Source organism: Ahaetulla prasina, chromosome 8 (assembly GCF_028640845.1).
Source record: "Ahaetulla prasina isolate Xishuangbanna chromosome 8, ASM2864084v1, whole genome shotgun sequence".
NCBI classification, from domain to species: Eukaryota; Metazoa; Chordata; class Lepidosauria; order Squamata; family Colubridae; genus Ahaetulla; species Ahaetulla prasina.
The window spans coordinates 43,987,561-44,010,137 of NC_080546.1; the positions used below are offsets into that span (position 1 = coordinate 43,987,561).

Genomic DNA, 22,577 nt, shown 5'->3' on the forward strand with positions numbered 1-22,577 from the left:
ACTCACGTTTCACTCAAACTGTACTTATATTATACTTTTTGGCAATGGCATTACTGGAACTAGCATGATAATTGTATAGTTTCATACAGAAAATGTGTTTCTAGACTAGCTACTAAGATTTTTTTACAAAAAAATGTTGCAACCTGGAATGAAAACTTCTTTCTGTGATCCTGCAAAGCTATTGTTATAAAGAATAAACAATATTAAACTAGTAATGACCTTGTATATTATGGGCACAGAACATATAGTATAATTACAGGAGAGATTATTATTATATTTGGTATGCCATCTGAATACTATATTTGTGCTATAACATCCACAATACAGACTGTTAAAATATGGAAGAATACATACCATCATCTGCATCTGTAACATTGAAAACAAGGATAGTAGAGCCTGGAGGTAAGTCCTCCATCAAAGAAGTGCTGTAGGACCCCATTCTGAATATTGGTGAATTATCATTTACATCTAGTATATTAAAATAAACTCTGTTAGTGGTGGATTGCCCACCTCCATCTTGTGCACAAACTGTAAGGACATAATACTGCTGTACTTCATAGTCCAATGTGCAGGTTAAGTTAAAAACGCCAGTAACTGGATTCAAAAAAAATGTCCCATCACCATCATCTTCACTCACAATGTATGTGATTTCTCCATTTACACCTGAATCTTCATCAGTAGCTAATATAGCTGCTACTAAAGAACCTAAATAGGGGAAGAGGGAGAAGAAAACAATAGAAAAAAATTCGATCAGAGCTTCTACCATTTTAGATCAACAACACATCAAGTGAATGGGAATTGCAAAAAGTTGCTATTCTCCTACAGCTTCATTTCCTATGCTACATCTCATGATGTTTGAAGTGATGGCTTAAAATCAGCAGAAAGAAAAACTGGTGGTAAAACTGATTGGAACAGAAAGGAATCTGCAAAAATGCTTTTGTTTTATTTTCTGACATATGCCTCTTCCTGATGCTTTTTGTAAATGGAAATATTTTGTAACTACCGTGTTTCCCTGGAAATAAGGCCCTGTCTTATTTTTTTTTTAACCCATGTGCTCAAAAGCCCAATTGGGCTTATCATCAGGCAATGTCTTATTTTGGGGAAAACAGGGTACAAAGCCAAAAACTTATACAGATGACCAATAGTTATGTATATAATACATCAGATTTATGGACAGAAGTGACCAAACGGTTCCAGGGTTTATTTCAACATCTCTTGACTGCTAATATGCAACGTCTCTGAGGTGCAGAAGACGACAAATTTAATGTAAAGGAACATTTATTTTTAATATAACCCAACCTGGGGAAACAACTGCTTTTCTAATATAGGAAAGATACATAGAGATACTTAGAAGCAAACAACCTACTCTCCAATAAACAATTTGGTTTCAGGAAAAAATTATCATGCAACTTACAACTTCTCCACTGTAAAAACATATGGACTACAAATCTTGATCAAGGCAAAACAATAGATGCAATCTACATAGACTTCTGCAAAGCTTTTGACTCAGTAGTACATGATAAACTTCTCCTAAAACTAAAATCCTATGGCATTTCAGGACCCCTTCACAAATGGATATCTGCTTTTCTGTCTAACAGACAACAAGTGGTCAAAATTGGCAATGCTCTATCAAATCCTGTTCCTGTCAAGAGTGGCGTTCCTCAAGGCAGCGTCCTTGGACCAACACTCTTCATACTATACATTAATGATCTTTGTGACCATATCTCAAGTAATTGTGTTCTCTTTGCTGACGATGTCAAACTATTTAACACCACTGATAATACATCTATCATTCAAAAAGACCTTGATCATCTAACCGCTTGGTCTAAAACTTGGCAACTCCAAATCTCAACCAGCAAATGCTCAGTCTTACATATAGGAAAAAAGAACCCAAACACTAAGTACATACTTGATGGACATTACCTTACAGATGACCCCCATCCTGTTAAAGACCTTGGAGTTTTCATGTCAAATGATCTAAGTGCCAAAGCCCACTGCAAATACATAGCAAAAAGGCTCTAAGAGTTGTAAACCTAATCTTGCGTAGCTTCTTTTCCAAAAACACTACACTACTAACCAGAGCATATAAAACATTTGCTAGACCAATTCTAGAATACAGCTCACCTGTTTGGAACCCTCACCGTATCTCTGACATCAATACAATTGAACGTGTCCAGAAATATTTTACAAGAAGAGTTCTCCATTCCTCTGTAAACAACAAAATACCTTATCCCACTAGACTTGAAATCCTGGGCTTGGAAAACTTGGAACTCCGTCGCCTTTGACAAGACCTAAGTTTAACTCATAGAATCATCTATTGTAATGTCCTTCCTGTCAAAGACTACTTCAGCTTTAATTGCAATAATACAAGAGCAACCAATAGATTTAAATTTAATGTCAACCGTTTTAATCTAGATTGCAGAAAATATGACTTCTGTAACAGAATCATCAGTGCTTGGAATACTTTACCTGACTCTGTGGTCTCTTCTCATAATCCTAAAAGCTTTAACCAAAAACTTTCTACTATTGACCTCACCCCATTCCTAAGAGGACCATAAGGGGCGTGCATAAGCGCACAAACGTGCCTACCGTTCCTGTCCTATTTTCTTTTCTTCTATACCTTTATATACTATATAACCTTTCTGTATGATAGTTACATATATTGTTGTGACAAAATAAATAAATTAAATAAATTAAATTAAAATAAAATAATAAAATAGAGAGATGGAAAAAAAGAGAAAACAAGATCTATGTGGGGAAATGAGATGAAGGAGAATATATATTCGACTCAGTGACAGATGTATTTCCTGAAATCGAATAATAGTCTTTTGAAAAATATACTTCAAAATTGACTACGACCTTATTGGCAAAATGCCCTTTTTTTTGGAATTTACACAGTTTCTTTAAAATAGAACATACTGGTTTTTTTATTGCAGCCTTCTTATATAATGAGAGGTTATAAAATATCAGTGGCTGTCACTGTGCTTCCTGTCTTTGAATTTCTTTCTTTTCTTGAAGTTAAGGATTAAACTCTACTGCAGATAAAATACAGGTCTGTTTAGTATGTTTTTATTGTAGTAAAAAATAATAGGATAAATTTGGTTAAATTTACTTCCTGCTCCCTCATAAAGCTCTGATAATAGAGATACATTACCTTAGATATTCAAGAATACAATTAACTATATCTGTATCTATATCATCTATATTTATAACATCTATCTATCTATCTATCTATCTATCTATCTATCTATCTATCTATCATCTATCTATTTAATCTCATTTTAACATTCAAAAATGATCCATCAACTAATCAAAATAGTTGCATTAATTTCATATTAAGTATTCAGTTTACCTGGAGTGGTATCTTCTGCTATATCAAAAGAATACCATAGTTTGGAGAACTTAGGTGTATGATCATTAATATCACTAACAGTAATGTTGATTCTCATATCTGAAGATTGCAGACCATCATCAGCACGAACAAGCAAAGAATATTTGGAACGGCGTTCTCGATCCAATCGCTTGGTAGCTATCAATTCACCTGATTCTGGATCAATATGAAAACTATCTTCTGCACCACTAATGATGGTATAAGTTACCAAAGCATTTGCACCCTGGGGGGAAAAAACCTAAGATGAGATATATTTCATCTAAACCTACAATAAACAATGAAGTTACAAAACTTGCATTAAAAAGACATATTTAAAAATTCAAAAGAAGGCTTTCTAGCCAGTGAATCCTTAAAATGTTTCTCGATAAAGAACCATAACCTGAAACATCAAGAATACTTTTGGATCATATTAGTAGATATTCCATTGCTTCCCTGGCACCAAAATGGATAGAAGGCACTGTGAAGAGATTATCTTTTATAGTGAAGCAGTATTTTATCCTGCGATAAAATACTATTGGGGATCTAAATTAGTGTAAGAATGTTGTGTAACTAAGCCTAGATCCAGCCCATGATCTATTTGATTCTTGGATGCCTTGAATTTACTTAGGAAAACTCCTGAGTATGTGCAAAGTACTGCACTTTGTATCAAAAAGTATGTTATGTCCCCTCCCGACCACAACCCAAAAAGACACGCAAGCTGACTTTCCTTGCCAGCAATTTACTCCGACAACAGATAACAGTCCTGGCAATGAACCTGCGATTGCCTGCCAAGTTCTCCTCAGACCAGCATAATTTGCAGTTCAGGGATAAACAGAAGTCAAAGTCTGAATCACAAAATAACACAGCTGAAGCTCCCAGAAGTCAGTCTTTGTCTGTCACAGAGGCCAAAGGCAGCTCCACACCCTGTGGGGTGTGGCTCCGTGACTCAGCACTTCCTGGGCTCAGCCCTTCCTTCCTTTTGCTGCGCACACTTCACTCGGCGTCGCTGCCTTGCATCTATCCACACTGGATTCCCCTCAGCTGGCTCTTGGAGCTCTGCCAGGGAGGAGAAGGAGGGGTCAGGGGAAAGAGGGCGTGTCGGCTCCTCCTCCTCCACCTGATCTGCTTCTGGAATCTGGAGTGGAGCCAGAGAGGAAGATTCTACAGAGGGAAGCCCTGTCGGCTCTTCCCCCTCACTCTCTGAATCACTCTCAGCCAGGAGGCCCGGCTCGGGGGTGCAGTAGACACAACAAAGTATGTACAATAACTGGAAAACTTTTTGGAACTACATACAAAAACATTAAGAATTTTTAAGTGTAAGATTTACCACTTGAGATTTGTATGCAACTTAAAATGTGATTTGTTCCATATGTTTATGAACAAAAGTTTGGTGCTGCTCTGCTTTTCTTTGTATCCAAGAATTTATTTCACAATATAAAATAAAAACTCATACTGTGCTTAACCATAGTTTATCATGACATAATCAAACCTGACTACTGGAATCTTTTCTCTTGATTTCACAAGGCTGTTCTCATCTTATACCGAATCCGTGACAGCAACAGATAATGATAACATCAAGAATACCAGTATAAAAGATAATATTTTCACCCTTAAGTGGCATTGTTTCAACAAAACTTTATAGTGTAAGGCTGCCCAAAATGGCAATAAATCACAGGCTCCTGATTTTATATGGATCTTAAGATTTCATGCTAGGACTTGGAAGGACTTTCAAGACTTAGCCAAATTAATAAAAAGTTTATTGCAGGCAAGAATTAAGCCAAATGAAATAGATGATAGCCAACATGAGGGTGAAGTTCTTACTGATATCAACAGTAATTTAAACTCATTGCTTTGTCTTCTAAACCTGTCCTAAAATTAATTATTTTGCACTGAAACTAAGCAACTCTAACACAGGTTCTAAAAACCCACAATTCTTTACCACTCCTTATTTTAGAGGTCAGGCCAGTTCTCCTATTGTGGCTATTACCTGAGATACAGTTAGAGAATCTTGCCCAGTCCTCTTTGGTCCCTGATTGAATAATCATTGATTAAATGAGTACCATTAACCTGATGTCAACCCTTAGTGATACCTTTAATTAGTCTTGCTAATCATATCACATGTCAGAAAGCAGAAGTCAGTACAGATATCAAAAAATAACTTTTTATTCAGAAATTCATAACACTTCTTTGAAATTGCCTTCTCGGGACTGCATAGCTTTTTCGTTAATAGGCAAAGAAACTACACAGAAATCATGATCAGAAAAGTTGGCATAAGAAAAGACAAATAATATAAGCAAAGAGACAAGTCCTTAAGCTTCCCTGCCTAGCTCAAGTGCTTGGGAGTCTTCAGCTTAACATATTTGTGGTAAATTATATCAATCTCCATTTTAATCAGTAAGTAATTACATTCTATGTCCTACTCCCCTAATAACTCTTAACTTTTCAGTTATATTATAGAAAATCAATCTGGGTATTCAAATCACTGTAACACCAGCACTGTAACTTCATTCAGAAAAGTAACCACTTCCTACCTCATCAGCATCTGTAGCTGTCAGTTGCATTATTTTAGATCCATCCCCTATATTCTCTTCTACAGTTAGATCAAGCATATCTGTAGGAAACACTGGTGGATTGTCATTGACATCCTGCAGAGTTATTTCCACCTACAGTGAAAGTAAGGGAAAAAATGAATTAATTGAATAAAAGTATCTCTTTCAAATTATTTATGTTTGTATCAATTCAGATAAATAGTGCATCATTTAATCCTTTAAGAAGTTTCCCAAACAAAAACAAGAAATAAGACAGTGTCTGTTAAAATTCCATATTGTCATTAAATCTTTCAAGAAAAGCTTCTAGCTTCCAATAAAGCTAATTTGACTTGTTGATAATAACTGAATTTAAATGGTCCTAGTCTAGTTTATATTGGACATGGTCCACTGATTGACTGTCAGTGTAATCCCCAAAAGTTGGCCTCTAGAGGACAGCTGCCAAGACCCAGGGGACAAGATCATTCAACCATTAAATGCTGCCTGACATAAAGACAAGGTGGTGTAAAATTCTCCCTGACTATTTATATATTGGCAAGTATCACAACTAAAACAAGGATTGCAACTTTTAGCATAAAAATGGGACATGATAGACTCTTCTGTATGAAAGGGAATCTTAGAAACTTAATAGTTAGTATCAGAAGCATGTCATTTGAACATTCTTTTGGAATTACTTGTCTTTCTTCACCTTTAACCCAAACATATTTTATTTTTCACAAGTTCTGTTTATATTCTTTGGAGACTTTAATGGTAGCATCTGAAAGATCTGCTGAAGTTGTTTACTCTTTCTTCTATGTAAGCAAGTTTGTTTAGTTCTCACAGGATTGCTGATGCAGCATTTAAAAGGCTTATCCATTCTTAGGTAGACACATACTAATTATCTCCCAATAAAGAAGAGACAGACAACAGCTGGTTTATATCTATAGTGAAAGTAAGAGGGCCCTAAGCAATAACTTTACCAAAACCTGAAGACCACCAAGGAGATAATGTCACAGTTCTGATAGAGTTCCCTTCAGTAAAGACAGAAAGCAAATACATTAGTAAATGAAAAAAGAAACAAGTAAGGAACAACTCAATAGTCAAAGACATAGACAGATTGAAAAGTAATTGTATTTCAGCACTGTTCTACCTCTATTCACTTGAGATTTCCTTCAACTTGATTTAAAAGACATGAGTTAGAATCACTTACACATAGACATACACCAGCACTCATTATCTTGTGAACTTATGCTCTTATATATATTTAGCCTTCAAACTAATTTATTTACTTCTGGTATGAGAGGCATGGATACGATCTACAAGGCCATTGACTAGCAAATTGTCCTATAAATATATATTTTATTTCAAATTAAATCAAATCTGAATAGTTAATTCAGTTAATATGAATTATTAAATCCAAATAGAAATATACCATACATTCCTAAATGTGCAATATTTTTATTTATTACTAATTTTGATTTCACCTTTGCTCCAGGGAGTTCAAAGTAACATACATTCCTTTCTATAGTCCTAAAGGTCCTTTTTCAAGGGACAATTGGACTTTCTGGTTTTTCTTTGAAGATGTTTCACTTCTCATCAGGGGTGAAATGCTCCCGGTTCGAACCAGATCACCCGATCCGATAGCAATGGCAACGGGTGGTTTGGAGAACCAGTAGCAAAAATCCGTGCCCCTCCCCATGCCCAGCTGAGCTGTGCAATCCTCAGAGGGTTTTTTTCTTACTTTTAAAAGCATTTTTTCTTCAAACAAAAAAATGTTTTTAAAAGTTTAAAAAAAAGCCTCTGATAATCATGCGGCTCAGCTGGGATCGTTATAACTTTTTAAAAGCATTTTCTCTACAACCTTTTTGGCCAAAGAGGTTGTAAAAAAAATGCTTTTAAAGAGTTTTGGCAATCAGGCAACTTAGCTGAGATCGTCAGAACCCTTTAAAAGCATTTTTTTCTACAACCTCTTTGGCCAAAGAGGTTGTAGAAAAAATGCTTTTAAAAGGCTCCTCTGATGATCCCAGCTGAGTTGCCTGATCATCAGAGGCTTTTAAAAGCATTTTTTACAACCTCTTCGGCCAAAGAGGTTGTAGAAAAAATGCTTCTAAAAGTAAAAAAAAAAGTTGGCCACGCCCACCCAGTCACATTACCCACCACCACCAAGCCACGCCCACAGAACCGGTAGTAACAAAATTTACATTTCACCCCTGCTTCTCATCCAAGAAGCTTCTTCAGCTCTGAAGAAGCTTCTTCAGTTCTTCTTGGATGAGAAGCGAAATATCTTCACACAAAAAAAAGAAAAAAGAAAAAAAAGAAATCAAAAATCAGAAAGTCCAGTTGCCTCTTGAAAAAGCACCTTTGGGACAACCATGACCTGGATGACTGAAAATCTCCATAGACATTCCTTTCTATATTTTACTCTAATATTAACAAGGCATGGATATGTTAAGTTATAATTGTTGATTGTCCCAACTTCCCAAGGTATAGATATAGATAATATGCAGCAGGCCATAAAGCAAAGTCTTTATTACCAATCAAGTTTTGTCTTTTAAAATAACAAAAAGTAAAAAATCCTATTAAATTTCAACAAATTGTGTCTTAAGGTAGTACTCTCCAATTTATTTATTCATACTATACTATCATGCATAATTGATATTTCAGGTAGTCACTAATATTTTATCAGATCCAATTTCACAATATCCCTTTTAGTCCAAAACATTTGTAGCCAACCCATAGGTGTTATTTTATGCAAAAATTCATAAGTATGCAGAGAATTAACTGAAATAAAGCCTAGATAATTACCATTCAGTATGATTAAAAAAGGATAAACATAAATAACTGATGACAATGTGATATAACTTGAAAATATAGTGAACTTTGTAATATGCAGTAGCACTGGAAATCTCATTTACACTCAGAGGCCTAACAATTCATTTGAAAGTGAAACAAAAAATATCTTGGGTAATTATGGTTTTTTAAAAAATTTATATTAGGCATTTAACTTAATTCTGGGTGGCATGATTAAGTTAAAAGATGAAGGATGGATGGATGGACGGACAGATGGGAACAAATTAGGTTATCTGATATTTTATTTTCTGTCAAAATATAAAGCTTTAATTAAACTAAATCTCTATTTCAGAAAGTAAAAGTGGCATAACAATTCTTCAGATGATCCCCACAAAAATAAAACTATATCACAGGGCCTTGTTACTTTATTTATTCGATTTTTTACTTGAGGGACTGTCTCCCATATATCTGGCCAATTGATTCAATTTTGTAGTGTTGGTGTGCTCAGGGTTCCTTCAATTCAACCTTCTATCAGAATGCCAGACATATAGTCTCTCTGTAGAGGCCCTCTGAAAAAAAGTTTCATGTGATGTCCAGATGGCCCTCATCTTGTGTTGTTTAGTAGAGATTTGAAGACCTAATTGTTCATTCAGGTCTTTGTCAAGGAAAGTGTAACTTCTTAGCTTTGTTCCTGCCTGGTGTGCCATTCACAATAACTTTTATTTTTCATTTATTATAAATTGTATTCTTGTTTTAGTTGCTGTGAGTGACAGAGTCATTGGAACTCACATGGCATACAAATTGTATAGATAGATAGATAGTTATAGGTGGATAGGTACTGTAGGTAGTTAGGTAGGTAGATGATAGACAGACGGACAGACAGACAGACAGACAGATTTAAGAAAAATGGCCCAAACTCATTGTTTCCATGGCTGAAAGCAAACTTGAACCTAGGTATCCTGGTGTCAGTCAATAACAACCATTACTCAACAATGTAGCTTAGGAGACTGAAAAAAATCATGGTAAGTAAAAAGATGGCATCATTATGAAAAATTATGAAATTAGTATTAATTTGAAACAGACCATTGCCAAAGCTTCAATATCATATATGCTTAGACAACTTTCCTGTTAACTTAAAGGAGTTTCTTTGATTTTGTCCAGTGAGTAATACCAGGAATACCAGGAATGGTTTTCTTCAGATTTTCCTGAACTTGACGTTATTAATTCATATTCACAAGATCAGATGCTGCAGAAGCCTTTTTTTTTCTTTTTCATGAAATTTAAGCACTAGGGCTTTAGCTTAACTTTGCTCTTGTCAATCGTTTTTTGCAGCCTTTTATTATTAGATCAGTTGTCTAGTTAAAGTACCACTTGATCGTTTTACAGCTCTGACCTCTGCTTCTTCAGCTAGAAAGCCAAAGGCCCCATCATTTATCATCTGATCTGTCACTTATAAACTAGCACTTTCAAACTGTCAAGCTGGTAATTTATTCCAATGGAAGAAAATCTACTCCTTACAGACTTTCTAATTACCTAATCCAAATGTGTTGACCCTTTGTTCTCCCCAAATTGTTCTTTATCCTTGAAGAATCTTATGTGCAGCAATGTAACTAAGCCAACCAAAGCTATATTAGGACAGTGCTTAATAGTCAAACTAAGTTCTAGTCTACAAAGTTACTTACTTAGTGGTCCGTCACAAAACACAAACATGCAGTATATTTTTATTTATATAGCCATAAAATTTCAGCTTTTTTCACAACATAGAAGATTAATTTCCTAGTATCCTACAACAATGGAGTAAATAAGGCACTGATGGTGCAATAAATTACTAATCATAAGTATTGATTAATACACACAAAGGGGTTGGATTCAGAGAAAATGAAACCATTCATATATCAGAGTTTTTCTTTTACCCTCCCATATCCTCTTAATCCCATCGCCCCACCCCCAAAAAACCTTCAGGAATTGAAAAAACTGAGAAGGGTTCTGGCTTGATCTGCCAAGAAGACGTACTCCAATTGTTGTTTCACTTCACCATCTGTCCAGCACCATAGGGAAAATAAATAACTAAAATGAGGTTCTTTTTGTTTATCACTGTTTTAAAATTCAGTCCTGAAAAATTCTCTCTCTCTCTTTCTGTCTCTCTTTCTCTCTCTCTATCAATCAATCAAACCCAAATTTGGTCCTTCTTTTCCATCTTTTAATGTCAACAGTTCCATAGTTTGTGCTGAGCAAAACAATGACATCCTCCACTTTTGAAATAGAAACAGTACTCCTTCTCAACAATATTTTCAACTGTCTTGTGAAACCAAGGAAAAAAGCCACAAATATGCTGAGCTAGCTTAAATGTGGTGAATATAGTTTGCACTCGCAAGGCAAAACTCTATTTGATAATTCTTTCTTCTAACCACAGCGGTCTTATGCATGTGCCTCATCAGAGACTTACAGATGGGTTGTGACTTAAGTAGAAAGAGGTCACCAGATGTCTTACATTTATTTGTTTGTTTATTTGCATACTACTGGCATTCTTTTTCAGAGGAAAAAAAAAGACAGCTGTCTAGTTAAATGGGGGCAAATTTTCTCTTCCACTTGAAGGCCTAACCCTCCATGGCAGTCTGGCAGTTTCTAGCAAAAGTCCTTTGAACAGAATGACAAGAAGCCTTCAAGAAACTAAGAGTATGCCTAGGGAGGAACAGAAGACAATTTCAGATACTAGTATAGAATATGCTGGGCTAAGATGAAAAAAAAATGCCCAAATTCTCACTCAGCCAATGCAATACAATTTATTATTACAATCTTAGACCAGAACAAATAAAAGCACTCAGTATATATACACTTAAAAAACATAGTATAAAATAATAAATAACATCTAAAATCTATAATAAAATCCAGTGTCAATTATAAATGGTCTGACTAAACGATAGTTGCAATCTCTAAACTGTGTGGCCTGTTGTAGTTTCAATACTAAAAGGGAAATTGTTAAGTTCGGGCAATGAAGAGGCAGGAGACCAGTGAGTGACAACAGCTCTTTAGTTTATTGTGACCCCAGCAATCACAATTGGCAAAAACCCCTCTTTAAATACTCTTTTGGTTGAGGCTTCAACCAATCAGCAACGTGCAATTTTCCTGCCCCAAATTCCCTCTCAAAGTTCAAAATACATTACACTCCTTCCCTCCCAGAATGCTTTGTACCTCTATTTACATAATATTTACATGCTATTTCTCTACGTAGTCACGCAGGTAGACAGGGCGTCTCCTAACTCTTTCTGACCTGCGCAGTTCATTCTCTGGGAGAGAGTCGAGCTGGTCAGAGGGACTGTTTGTTCCTCCCAGCTCCTCCTCTAGGCCGTCCGGCCCTGGATTGTTGGCTGAGTCGTTCCTGTTGCCTTCAGGAGGAACCGGTTGGCGTCGCTGGACTTCATCGGAATCAGATAAGTCCTCCGCTCGCCTCGGGTTTGAGTCAGCTGCAGATTCAAACAATTGGTAGTCAGGGCCTGGTTGTTTGGTTTCTAGTTTGTTTGGTATACGTTTTCTTAACTGGTCTATGTGGCGTTTCCATACCCGGCCGTCCTCCATGTCTACTACGTATGATTTGGGTCCGGTTATGCCCAGAATTTCCCCCTTTAACCATATTGGGCCCTCGCTATAGTTGTGTGCCCACACTGGGTCACCCACTGTCATTTCCCTGGTTTTTCCTTGAATACCCTTGTACCCGTCTGGGGTATAAGTTGGGTTTAGTCGGTCTAGTGGGCACCTGAGTTTCCTGCCCATTAAGAGTTCTGCTGGGCTGCGGCCAGTTGTTACACAAGGGGTCCTATGTTGGACGGCCAGGAAAGTGTCTATTTTCGTTTGCCAGTCGCCTGGACTTATCCTAGATAGCGCTTCCTTGGTGCTCTGAACGAAACGTTCTGCAAGTCCGTTCGTCGCCGGGTGGAAAGGCGCCGAGAGGACATGTCTGATGCCCTCTCCCGCTAAATACCCCTCAAACTGGTTTGCCGTGAATTGCGGGCCGTTGTCAGAGACTAGGGTGTCGGGCAGGCTGTGTGTTACGAATAGATGCCTTAGGACTGTGATTACTGCTTCGGCCATTGTGCTTATCATGAGGATGATTTCTAACCATTTTGAGTAGGCATCTACTACAATTAAAAAGGTCTGCCCATGGAACGGCCCCGCAAAATCTATGTGAATCCTGGACCATGGCCCCTGGGGTTTCTCCCACTCTCTAACTGGGGCTGTAGGGGGTAACGATCTCGACTCTTGGCAGGATTGGCATTTCCCTACCCTGTCGCTGATGTCCTTATCCATTAAGGGCCACCATACATAACTCCTCGCTAAACTCTTCATCCTCACAATCCCTGGGTGGCCCACATGCAACAGTTCCAACACGTTTTTGCGTAATTTTTCTGGGATAACTACCCTATCCCCCCATAACAGACACCCCCCTTGAACCGACCGTTCTGATCGTTTTTTCGCAAAGTCTTTGAAACGCTCGCCCGGCGCAGCGGGCCAACCCCTTTGCTCCCAACCGATTACAGTCCGTATTGTAATGTCCCTGTAAGATGCCCTAGCCACCTGCTTTGATGTGACTGGGCCAGAGTCCAAAGAGTCAATTAGCAAGACGGGTGTCCCCGGGGTGGGGTCTTCAATTGTCTCTGGTAAAGGGCATCTGCTCAGAGCGTCCACATGCCCTAAGTCTTTTCCTGGGCGGTGGAGCAATTTGTAGGAGTATGCTGCTAGGAAAATAGTCCATCGGGTCAGCCTGGGAGAAAGTGCCATGGGTGTTGGGCGGTCACCCGCTAAGAGTCCTAGAAGGGGTCTGTGGTCCGTGACTATCTCGAAATCTCGCCCGAACAAGTATTCGTGGAATTTCTTAACCCTGGAGACTATGGCCAACGCTTCCCTATCTAACTGGCTGTAGTTCCTTTCTGCAGAGGACATAGTCCGGGAATAATACGCTATAGGGGCTTCTGTTCCATTCGGTAACCTATGGCTGAGCACCGCCCCCACCCCATATGGTGAAGCATCGCAAACTAGCACTAGTGGCAACGTACCATTGTACTGGATGAGGAGGCTATCGCTGGACAAAAGGTTTTTTACCCCCTCAAATGCCCTAGCCTCTTCTCTGCCCCAGGACCACACAGCTTTCTTTGCTAGCAACTTATGTAGCGGTTCGGCTACTGTTGCTTTATTCTTCAAGAATACCGCATAGAAATTAACAAGCCCCAAGAATGCCTGTAATTCTGTTTTATTTTGGGGGGCTGGGGCCTTTCTAATGGCCCGTACCTTGCTCTCCGTGGGGTGGATCCCTTCCCTGTCTATTCGGTATCCTAGGAATTCTACAGATTTCACCCCAATGTGGCATTTGTTGAGCTTAACTTTAAGCCCAGCAGACCTAAAAATGCCCAACACCTTCCTTAGTTTTACCCCGAGTTCCTCTAAGTTTTCAGCTGATACCAATACATCGTCGAAGTATGGTACCACTCCTGGTAGGCCCTGTAATAATCGCTCCATTAGGTTCTGGAAGAGCCCTGGGGCCACGCTAACTCCGAACTGGAGTCGCGTACATTTGAAAGCCCCGCGGTGCGTGACAATTGTCTGCGCCTCCGCTGTGCTGCTATCTACAGGTAGCTGCTGGTAGGCTTGGGCCAAATCGAGTTTGGCGAAGACCTGCCCTTGCCCTAATGAGTGCAGCAAATGTTGCACCACTGGAACGGGGTATGCACTTTTCTGCAATGCTTTGTTAAGCGTTGCTTTGTAGTCAGCGCAAATCCGGACCGATCCGTCCGGTTTGACTGGGGTTACTATGGGTGTCTCCCATTTTGCATGATCGACGGGGACTAGTATTCCCTGGCTTACTAGCTTGTCTAATTCTCGGTCAATTTTGGGCTTTAGGGCGAATGGAACCCTCCTAGCCTTTAACCGGATGGTGGCGACTTGGGGGTCAAGGTTGAAAGAAATAGGGGTCCCCACGTACTTGCCCAGGCAATCCTTGAAAACGTCCTCGAACTCCTTCAGTAGTTCGTCTCTGAGGATGACGTCGCTCCTGTGGACCCCGGTCACTCCCATGCCCAAAGCTCGGAACCAGTCCAGCCCTAGCAAGCTCGATAGAGTTCCGTTTACTATGGTGATTGGCAGGGTCTTTTTGAATTGTCCATATTTGACTTGGACGGATGTGACTCCTCGAACAGGGATCCGATTCCCTTGGTAGTCCTGCACTCTCAGCTTCTGGGTTTGTAGCTGACGTTTTGCGATGGCTGGCAAGTCTCTCACGATGGTGTCCCAGGACATAATTGTGATTGACGACCCAGTGTCTACTTCCATTGGGCACTGCACCCCTTCAATGTAGACTTGGGTAAGTATTTTCTTCTCTAGTCGTGTCGATGCGTGGCCCACTCTAACAATGGTCTGGTTTAACTTCGCGCCCTTTTTAAATGGACCAATCCCGGGCCGCTTCACTGCTCCCGCGCTCTGATTGGTCGGTTTGAATTTTTGGCGGGAAGGTTGGAGGGCTCGGCAGGCCCGAGCTATGTGTCTTTTTTTTCCACACCGCCGACAAAGCGCATCCTTGAATCTGCAGTTTTGCCGTTGGTGTTGCCCCCCACAACTCACACATTCGTCCCGGTCACCTCTCTCCAGCCTCCCGGTGTGGAACACCTCTTCCTCTTCCTCACCTTCCGATTCGGCCTGGACTTCCTCGCTGTGGACCGGTGTAGTCTTTGTCCCGGCACCCTGCGCGTTTGGCTTTTGCAAGGTCTCCGCCGCCTTGGTGGACATCTCATGAGCTCTGGCTTCGTCCAGGGCTATCGCTAAAGTCAGGTTGCTTTTAGACAGCAGCCGCCTTTGTAGTCTGATGTCCCTGACCCCACAAATGAGTTGTTCGAGTAAGGAATCCTCCAAATCTCTGTACTCACAGTGGTTTGCGGCTTTCCTCAACGCGGCCATGTACACGCTTATTGATTCGCCCTCTCGCTGTACCCGTTGCCTCAATTCGAACCGTTGGACAAACTTTGAGGGTACCGGTGCGTAGTGCGCTCGAAGTGTTGTTTGTAGTGTCTGCCACGGTACCGATTGTACCGGCGTTGGCTCTGAGAGTGACTCCGCCGTATCGAAGACCTCTGGACCGCAGTGGCTCAGGAAGTATGCTCGCTTCTGATTATCCGAGACTCCCTGTAGTTCGTTTGCTTCGAGGAAACACTCGAAACAAGCCATGTACGACCCCCATTTCTCCTTTGCTGGGTCAAATGGCGCTGGCGGCGTGTAGCTGGACATCGCTATTTTCCGCCTTCGAGAACTGGCTGGATTTTCGAATTCCTGGTTCCGTCAGCTCTTTTTTACAATCTCACTGCCTCAACATCCCATCCTCGTCGCCAATGTTAAGTTCGGGCAATGAAGAGGCAGGAGACCAGTGAGTGACAACAGCTCTTTAGTTTATTGTGACCCCAGCAATCACAACCGGCAAAACCCCCTCTTTAAATACTCTTTTGGTTGAGGCTTCAACCAATCAGCAACGTGCAATTTTCCCGCCCCAAATTCCCTCTCAAAGTTCAAAATACATTACAGAAATGACTAAGTATTGCAAAGGTTTTGCCACAATTGTTATATAACATCGTTATGGGGAAGAAGACATGTATTTGCGATGAATCCCCAGTGCTGCTGTGCAGAATCTGGCCACCTGTGCTGTAGTTGTGGACTGTTCATCCTTAAGCAGCCACTGAAGATAGGTAGTGTCGAAAAGGCCAGGATACCTAGCATTTATTGGCAGAATATGTTTTTTCCTAATCTCTATATAAAAGAAACATCTAAGGAGCATGTGACCCACAGTCTCCACGTCTCCTGAGCTGTAGGGACAGAGTCTTTCCATGAATGGTATCCTTTTATACTTGCCATACAGGATGGCTGATGGAAGCGCATGGCACCTTGCAAGTGCCAATGCTTTCTGGTGGTTTGCTGACTCCAAGTGACTAAGATAGCTGGCAGGAGCAGCAACACATCTAATGGCTTCTGAAGCTAGAAACGGGAGTTTTCTCTAAGTCCGCCTGCCTCTCGATGTCCTCCACCCTTTGTTGCAAGGTTTGTCTTGATAGATCATAGTCCATCTTGAGTATTAAAGCTGGTGAGAAACCTAGTTTGGCAAGGTTAGACTCGACAGCCTTGATCCATGATGAAGAGAATTTGTCTTGGAGGATTAACGGAACAAGATCTTGCAGAAAGAAGTTAAGCTTTAGCCAGAGATTTATACAGATTCTTGCTTTGACTTTTATCAATCCTGTCTCCAGGCACAGAAGTGCATTTGAGACACAATGCAGCATCTGGAGAATTGATCTATTAAGCCAATGGTGTGAGCTCAAAGGACCTACAAAATATTCCATGTTTACCTGGACCGTCTGTCTCTAATGCCTCTTCTAATTCTTTGTTTATCACAGGCAAAATTTTATTGTCCAATATAATTTGAACTCCTTTCTTTCTGCAATACTTTCTTGCTATTGTCTCAGTTGCCTTAATATATTTTATTGTCTAAAAATTCAACTTTTTATTGTTTGTCAGTTCCTTTCACCATAAATATTAGAACAAAACAAACAAAAAATGTATGTTATATACTATTTCACTTATCCTAATGAAACAAAATTTTGAATTTACTAGTTTGGAAAGAAAAACATCTTGCTCTCTCATGTTCTCTTTCTTATTTTATCATCGTAGTTTCAAACCATTATTCTCAATTAAATAAAAAGCTAACAAAAAAACAAAAACAAAGATAAATGCATTAAATGAACATTTCCATTTTACATATTGTGTGTGTTTTGCATAGTTTGCATAGGTGTGAAGGCTGAGATGAAAATGTGATGGCCACAAAACACTTCTTAAAAAATCAAGCAAACTCAAAAAATTAAAAACTTTATGAAAAAAAAAGTATTCTTTTAGCCTTTCATCTTTCTTTTCCCCTTTTCCCCCTAGCTCCTACTTAACAATTTGTTTATTTGTTTATATGTATTCCACTTCTCACTCAGGGCAGTGAACATATCTGTCACATCTTTTTCCTCCTATTTTCCCCACAACAACCCTGTGACATGGGTTTTGCTGAGAGACAGTGACTGGCCCAAAGTTACCCAGCTGACTTTCATGGCTAAGGCAGGACTTGAATTCATCATGGTCTACCACTTTCTACCCTGATGCTTAATTACTAGATGAAACTGGATTTACACTTTATATTTACAAATTATAAATTTATAAGTATTACACTACATTTTGGACATCTGTGATTATTGCTTATTTCTAATAATTTGATTATTAGGAATGTTTATTTATTTTAAATATTTCAGTTTTCATTCGGTGAAAATCGGATGAATAGTGCAGGCTGGTAAAGCCTGTTATTAAGAACACAAAGCCTGCAATTACTTGCAGGTTCAAGCCCGGCCCAAGGTTGACTCAGCCTTCCATCATTTATAAGGTAGGTAAAATGAGGACCCAGATTGTTGGGGGGGCAATAAGTTGACTTTGTAAAAATATACAAATAGAATGAGACTATTGCCTTATACACTGTAAGCCGCCCTGAGTCTTCGGAGAAGGGCGGGGTATAAATGTAAACAAAAACAAAAAAAAACAAACCACATTCAAAGTCTCTTAACTTGACTTGCTGTACGTAGGAGAACTAATTCTGCCAAAATTTGGTGATACTCCTGTGAATCTATAGTTAGTTTTTTCATTACCATATATTCTCCCATTTTAATATTTTAATTCAATACAGGTAGTCCTCCATTTATGACCATTTATTTAGTGACTGTTTGAAGTTACAATGGCACTGAAAAACGTGACTTACAAATGATCTTCACACTTATGATCATCACAGTGTCCACATAGTCATATGTGTCCTACAGAGGAATTATTGAGTCTGTCATTTGCACCTCTATAACTGTCTGGTTCGGTTCTGCAACCCAACAAGAAAAACACAGACTTCAGAGGATAATTAGAACTGCAGAAAAAATAATTGCTACCAACTTGCCTTCCATTGAGGACCTGTATACTGCACGAATCAAGAAGAGGGCCGTGAAAATATTTGCAGACCCGTCACATCCTGGACATAAACTGTTTCAACTCCTACCCTCAAAACGACGCTATAGAGCACTGCACACCAGAACAACTAGACACAAGAACAGTTTTTTCCCGAAGGCCATCACTCTGCTAAACAAATAATTCCCTCAACACTGTCAAACTATTTACTGAATCTGCACTACTATTAATCTTCTCATAGTTCCCATCACCAATCTCTTTCCACTTATGACTGTATGACTATAACTTGTTGCTGGCAATCCTTATGATTTATATTGATATATTGATCATCAATTGTGTTGTAAATGTTGTACCTTGATGAACGTATCTTTTCTTTTATGTACACTGAGAGCATATGCACCAAGACAAATTCCTTGTGTGTCCAATCACATTTGGCCAATAAAATTCTATTCTATTCTATTCTATTCTATATAATACAAAATTGTGTGCTTGGGAACTGACATGTACTTATGATGGTTGCATGTGATCGCCATTTGCAACTTTCCCAGATGGGCTCTGACAAGCAAAGTCATTGGGGAAGCCAGACTTGCTTAACAACTACGTCACTCACTTACTGATCATAGTAATGTGCTTACATACTTACTTACTTATCATAGTAATTTGCTTACTGATCACAGCAAAAAAGTTTGTAATATTGAGCATGACTCACTTAACTACCTTGCTTAGTATCAGAAGTTCTGTTGCTGATTGTGGTCATAAGTTGAGGCTAACCTACATTGACTCAAATCTGCAGGTAGTCCTCAACTTACAACATTCATTTAGTGTCCTTTCAAAGTGACGATGGCACCGAAAAAAGTGATTTATGACCATTTTTCACAGTTATGAGCTTTGGAGCACCCCCATGGCCGTGATCAAAATTCAGATGGTTGACAACAGGTCAGTACTTATAACTGTTAATGTGTCCCAAGGTCATGTGATCCCCTTTTAACAAACTTCTGACAAGCAAAGTTAATGGGGAAACCAGATTCACTTAACAACCAGGTTGCTAACTTATCAACTGCAGTGATTCACTTAACAACTGTGGCAAGAAAAGTCATAAAATTGGGCAAAACTTAGTTAACAAATGTCTCACTTAACAACAGAAATTTTGGGCTCAATTGTGATAGTTAGTCGATGACTACCTGTAAAGGCATGCATTATTGAAAACCATTCTTTATGTATTCTTTTAAATAACTTCTGTTTCCAACACTCAATATCAATGAAGTTAAAACCACAACAAATCTATTATTTTGTTTTAAAAAATATAGCATTTTCAAAAACAATATTTAGAATTCAATGGCCTTGGGTCTGGATTAATTTTTTCATTGTTTCCTGAATATTTCATCATACATCTGTGAATAAAGTCTACTCTGGTTTAAAATGATTAATGAATGTAATGTATAAAGCAGTGGTGAAATTCAAATTTTTTTTGTTACTATGGGCATAGCTTGGTGGGCGTGGCAGGGGAAGGATAGTGCAAAATCCCTATTCCCTCCACACTCCTGGGGGAAGGATATTGCAAGATCCCCATTCCCTCCTCACTCTGGGACCAGCCGGAGGTGGCATTTGCCGGTTCTCTGAACTACTCAGAATTTTCCTACCGGTTCCCCGGAACCTGTCAGAACCTGTTGGATTTCACCCCTGGTATAAAGTTATAAAAATATTCTCACACCAAAATGTCAGATGTGGGCAATGCAACCTTTATTTTAAGATAAGACCAAGTTTTTCGATCCAGTATATTTGTTTTTAAAAATAGCAATAAAAATTATTGAAAAGAGTTAATAACATTTGTGGAAGAAGCCCTAAACTGTTCAGGGTGAGGAAATGTAAGTACTGTTTTTAAGAAAAGCCATAGAGCTTTGTATCTCCATGAATTAAAAAATAAGTTATATAGAAAAAGCATTTGTTTGTGGCAAGGGAAACCAATTTATTAGTAGGACAACAATATTTTCCTTTGCAAATCTGTATAAAAAGATGAACATCACAGTATTATTTGCATTACTTATTCCTACCATACTTTCCAGCTTGGGTACAGGGTTGGATAGGAGTGGCAAGGCTAATGAAACAAAAACTAGACCCAAAGAATGAGCCAAATCTTTTTACCGCAGTGTATAATTCCTGATTTGGAATGCCCAAAGTTGGACTTCCATGATGAAGCGAACTCTTTTATAAGTGTAAAGTATTCTGCCAAATCAGTTTGTGCAAGGGTTTACATGGCAAGAAGAGGAGGAAAACGCAAAACAAATAGTAAACTTAAGCACCATGTCAATTTAACATGAGGCAGCAATAAAGACTTGTCTAAGTCTCAGGCATGGGCCAGGCACCGCTTTTCTTTCACAAACTAAGACGATTCCTTTTATGAATCACTATGCATCACAAGCAGCCAGAAGCATGTGTTCCTGCAGCTTGAGCATATCTGTTATCAAGAAGAATGGAGCAGTGCAGAGGGGGATGAGTGGGGAAGCCCTCTGAATGACAGGCAAACTGGGCAATCGGCCAAGAACCGCAAGAACAGCCACAAGTGTGGATAAGTAGTTAGCAATACTCTTGACAGTGAAATGCCTTTGAAAGCCCACTGAGTGTGTAGTGATATAACAAAGAGTGGAGTTGTGTGTTTCTCATGTGGCTTGAAAAGCAGGAACTGAATAAGTTCTTTTTCCTCCCCAAAGTGACAGCCCCTCATACGGCTATGTTTACCTCCCCTTGAAATTAATATGCCTTCATAATTGTTTGAATTATTTGCCAACCTTTCCAGACAACGGCTGCCTTTTCTGCAGCATAGGGATTCTCAAAGGCCTTTTTTAAAAAATTAAGAGCACAGATGAAGCCAATGGAACTCTTGCTGAATGTGGTATTTGAACAGTAAAAATATGTAGGATTATATAGATTGGATCATGAATGTGTGAACACTGGAGGATGGACATGTCTAAAACTGTATAGTGGAAGGAGCAACAAAGATAATAGAGCCATAATCCAAGATTTTCCCACTTCAATTTTGAGAAGAGATGCTGGTTAGATTGGACAATATAAACTGAAACTTAACTCTGAATAGTTTCTGTCCAATCAGTGAAAGCAATAATACAGGCTTCCTTCCTTCCTTCCTTCCTTCCTTCTTTCCTTCCTTCTTTCCTTCCTTCCTTCCTTCCTTCCTTCCTTCCTTCCTTCCTTCCTTCCTCCCTCCCTCCCTCCCTCCCTTTCTCCTTTTCTGTTTTAAGAAGTCAATGGCTAATATTTTTTTTTCAAAAATAGCACTCATATTTGAATATGGCTGACTGTTATATAATAATTCTATTAAGCTATTTCACAACTATTTCCCTAGAACAGTGATTGATAAACTCTCTCATTCCTCTTAGAAACAAATTTTAATCTTAAAATCTATGCACAATTATTGATATTTGACTATTTGCATTTTACATAATTGTGTGAATGCTTTTTTCTTGTGTAGTTATGCAGCTGATATAAATTTATCTGATTTTTTAAAAAATACCAATTGCATCATTAAATATATGAACCAAGTTCCTAAATGGCACAAAGGTATAAACTACATTGTTATAACAAAGAGGCAAACTGACACAATGACTCTTATTATGTTAATTTAATTGGCTTTTGGTTTTAGCCAAACTTCTCCCCAAATGGCCCATTATATCAAATAAATATAACAAATAAAACTTATTCTACTGAATCTATCTTATTTATCTGAAATGTATTTTCTTCTTCTCTTCATATGTATTTTTTTTGCTTATGCAAAAAAAGTATTCCTATCAGAATACTTAGTAAAAATCACTTAACATTACCTTTATCATACACCAGATGTTTAAGCATGATTTAAGCATTGATTTCTCACACTG

The 22,577-nt window shown here is 38.8% G+C and overlaps 1 protein-coding gene across 2 annotated transcripts in view; it reads right to left on the bottom strand.

The window, feature by feature from the left end:
• The window catches only part of FAT4 (FAT atypical cadherin 4), a 127,968-nt gene that overhangs the window by 56,954 nt on the left and 48,437 nt on the right, over positions 1-22,577 (bottom strand). For both annotated transcript variants that reach the window (XM_058192931.1, XM_058192930.1), the window contains exons 2-4: positions 5,902-6,033; positions 3,353-3,614; positions 355-705 (exon numbers count right to left, since the gene is read on the bottom strand). In XM_058192931.1, coding sequence (XP_058048914.1) covers positions 355-705; positions 3,353-3,614; positions 5,902-6,033 — 745 coding nt within the window. The remainder of the gene's footprint in view (positions 1-354; positions 706-3,352; positions 3,615-5,901; positions 6,034-22,577) is intronic.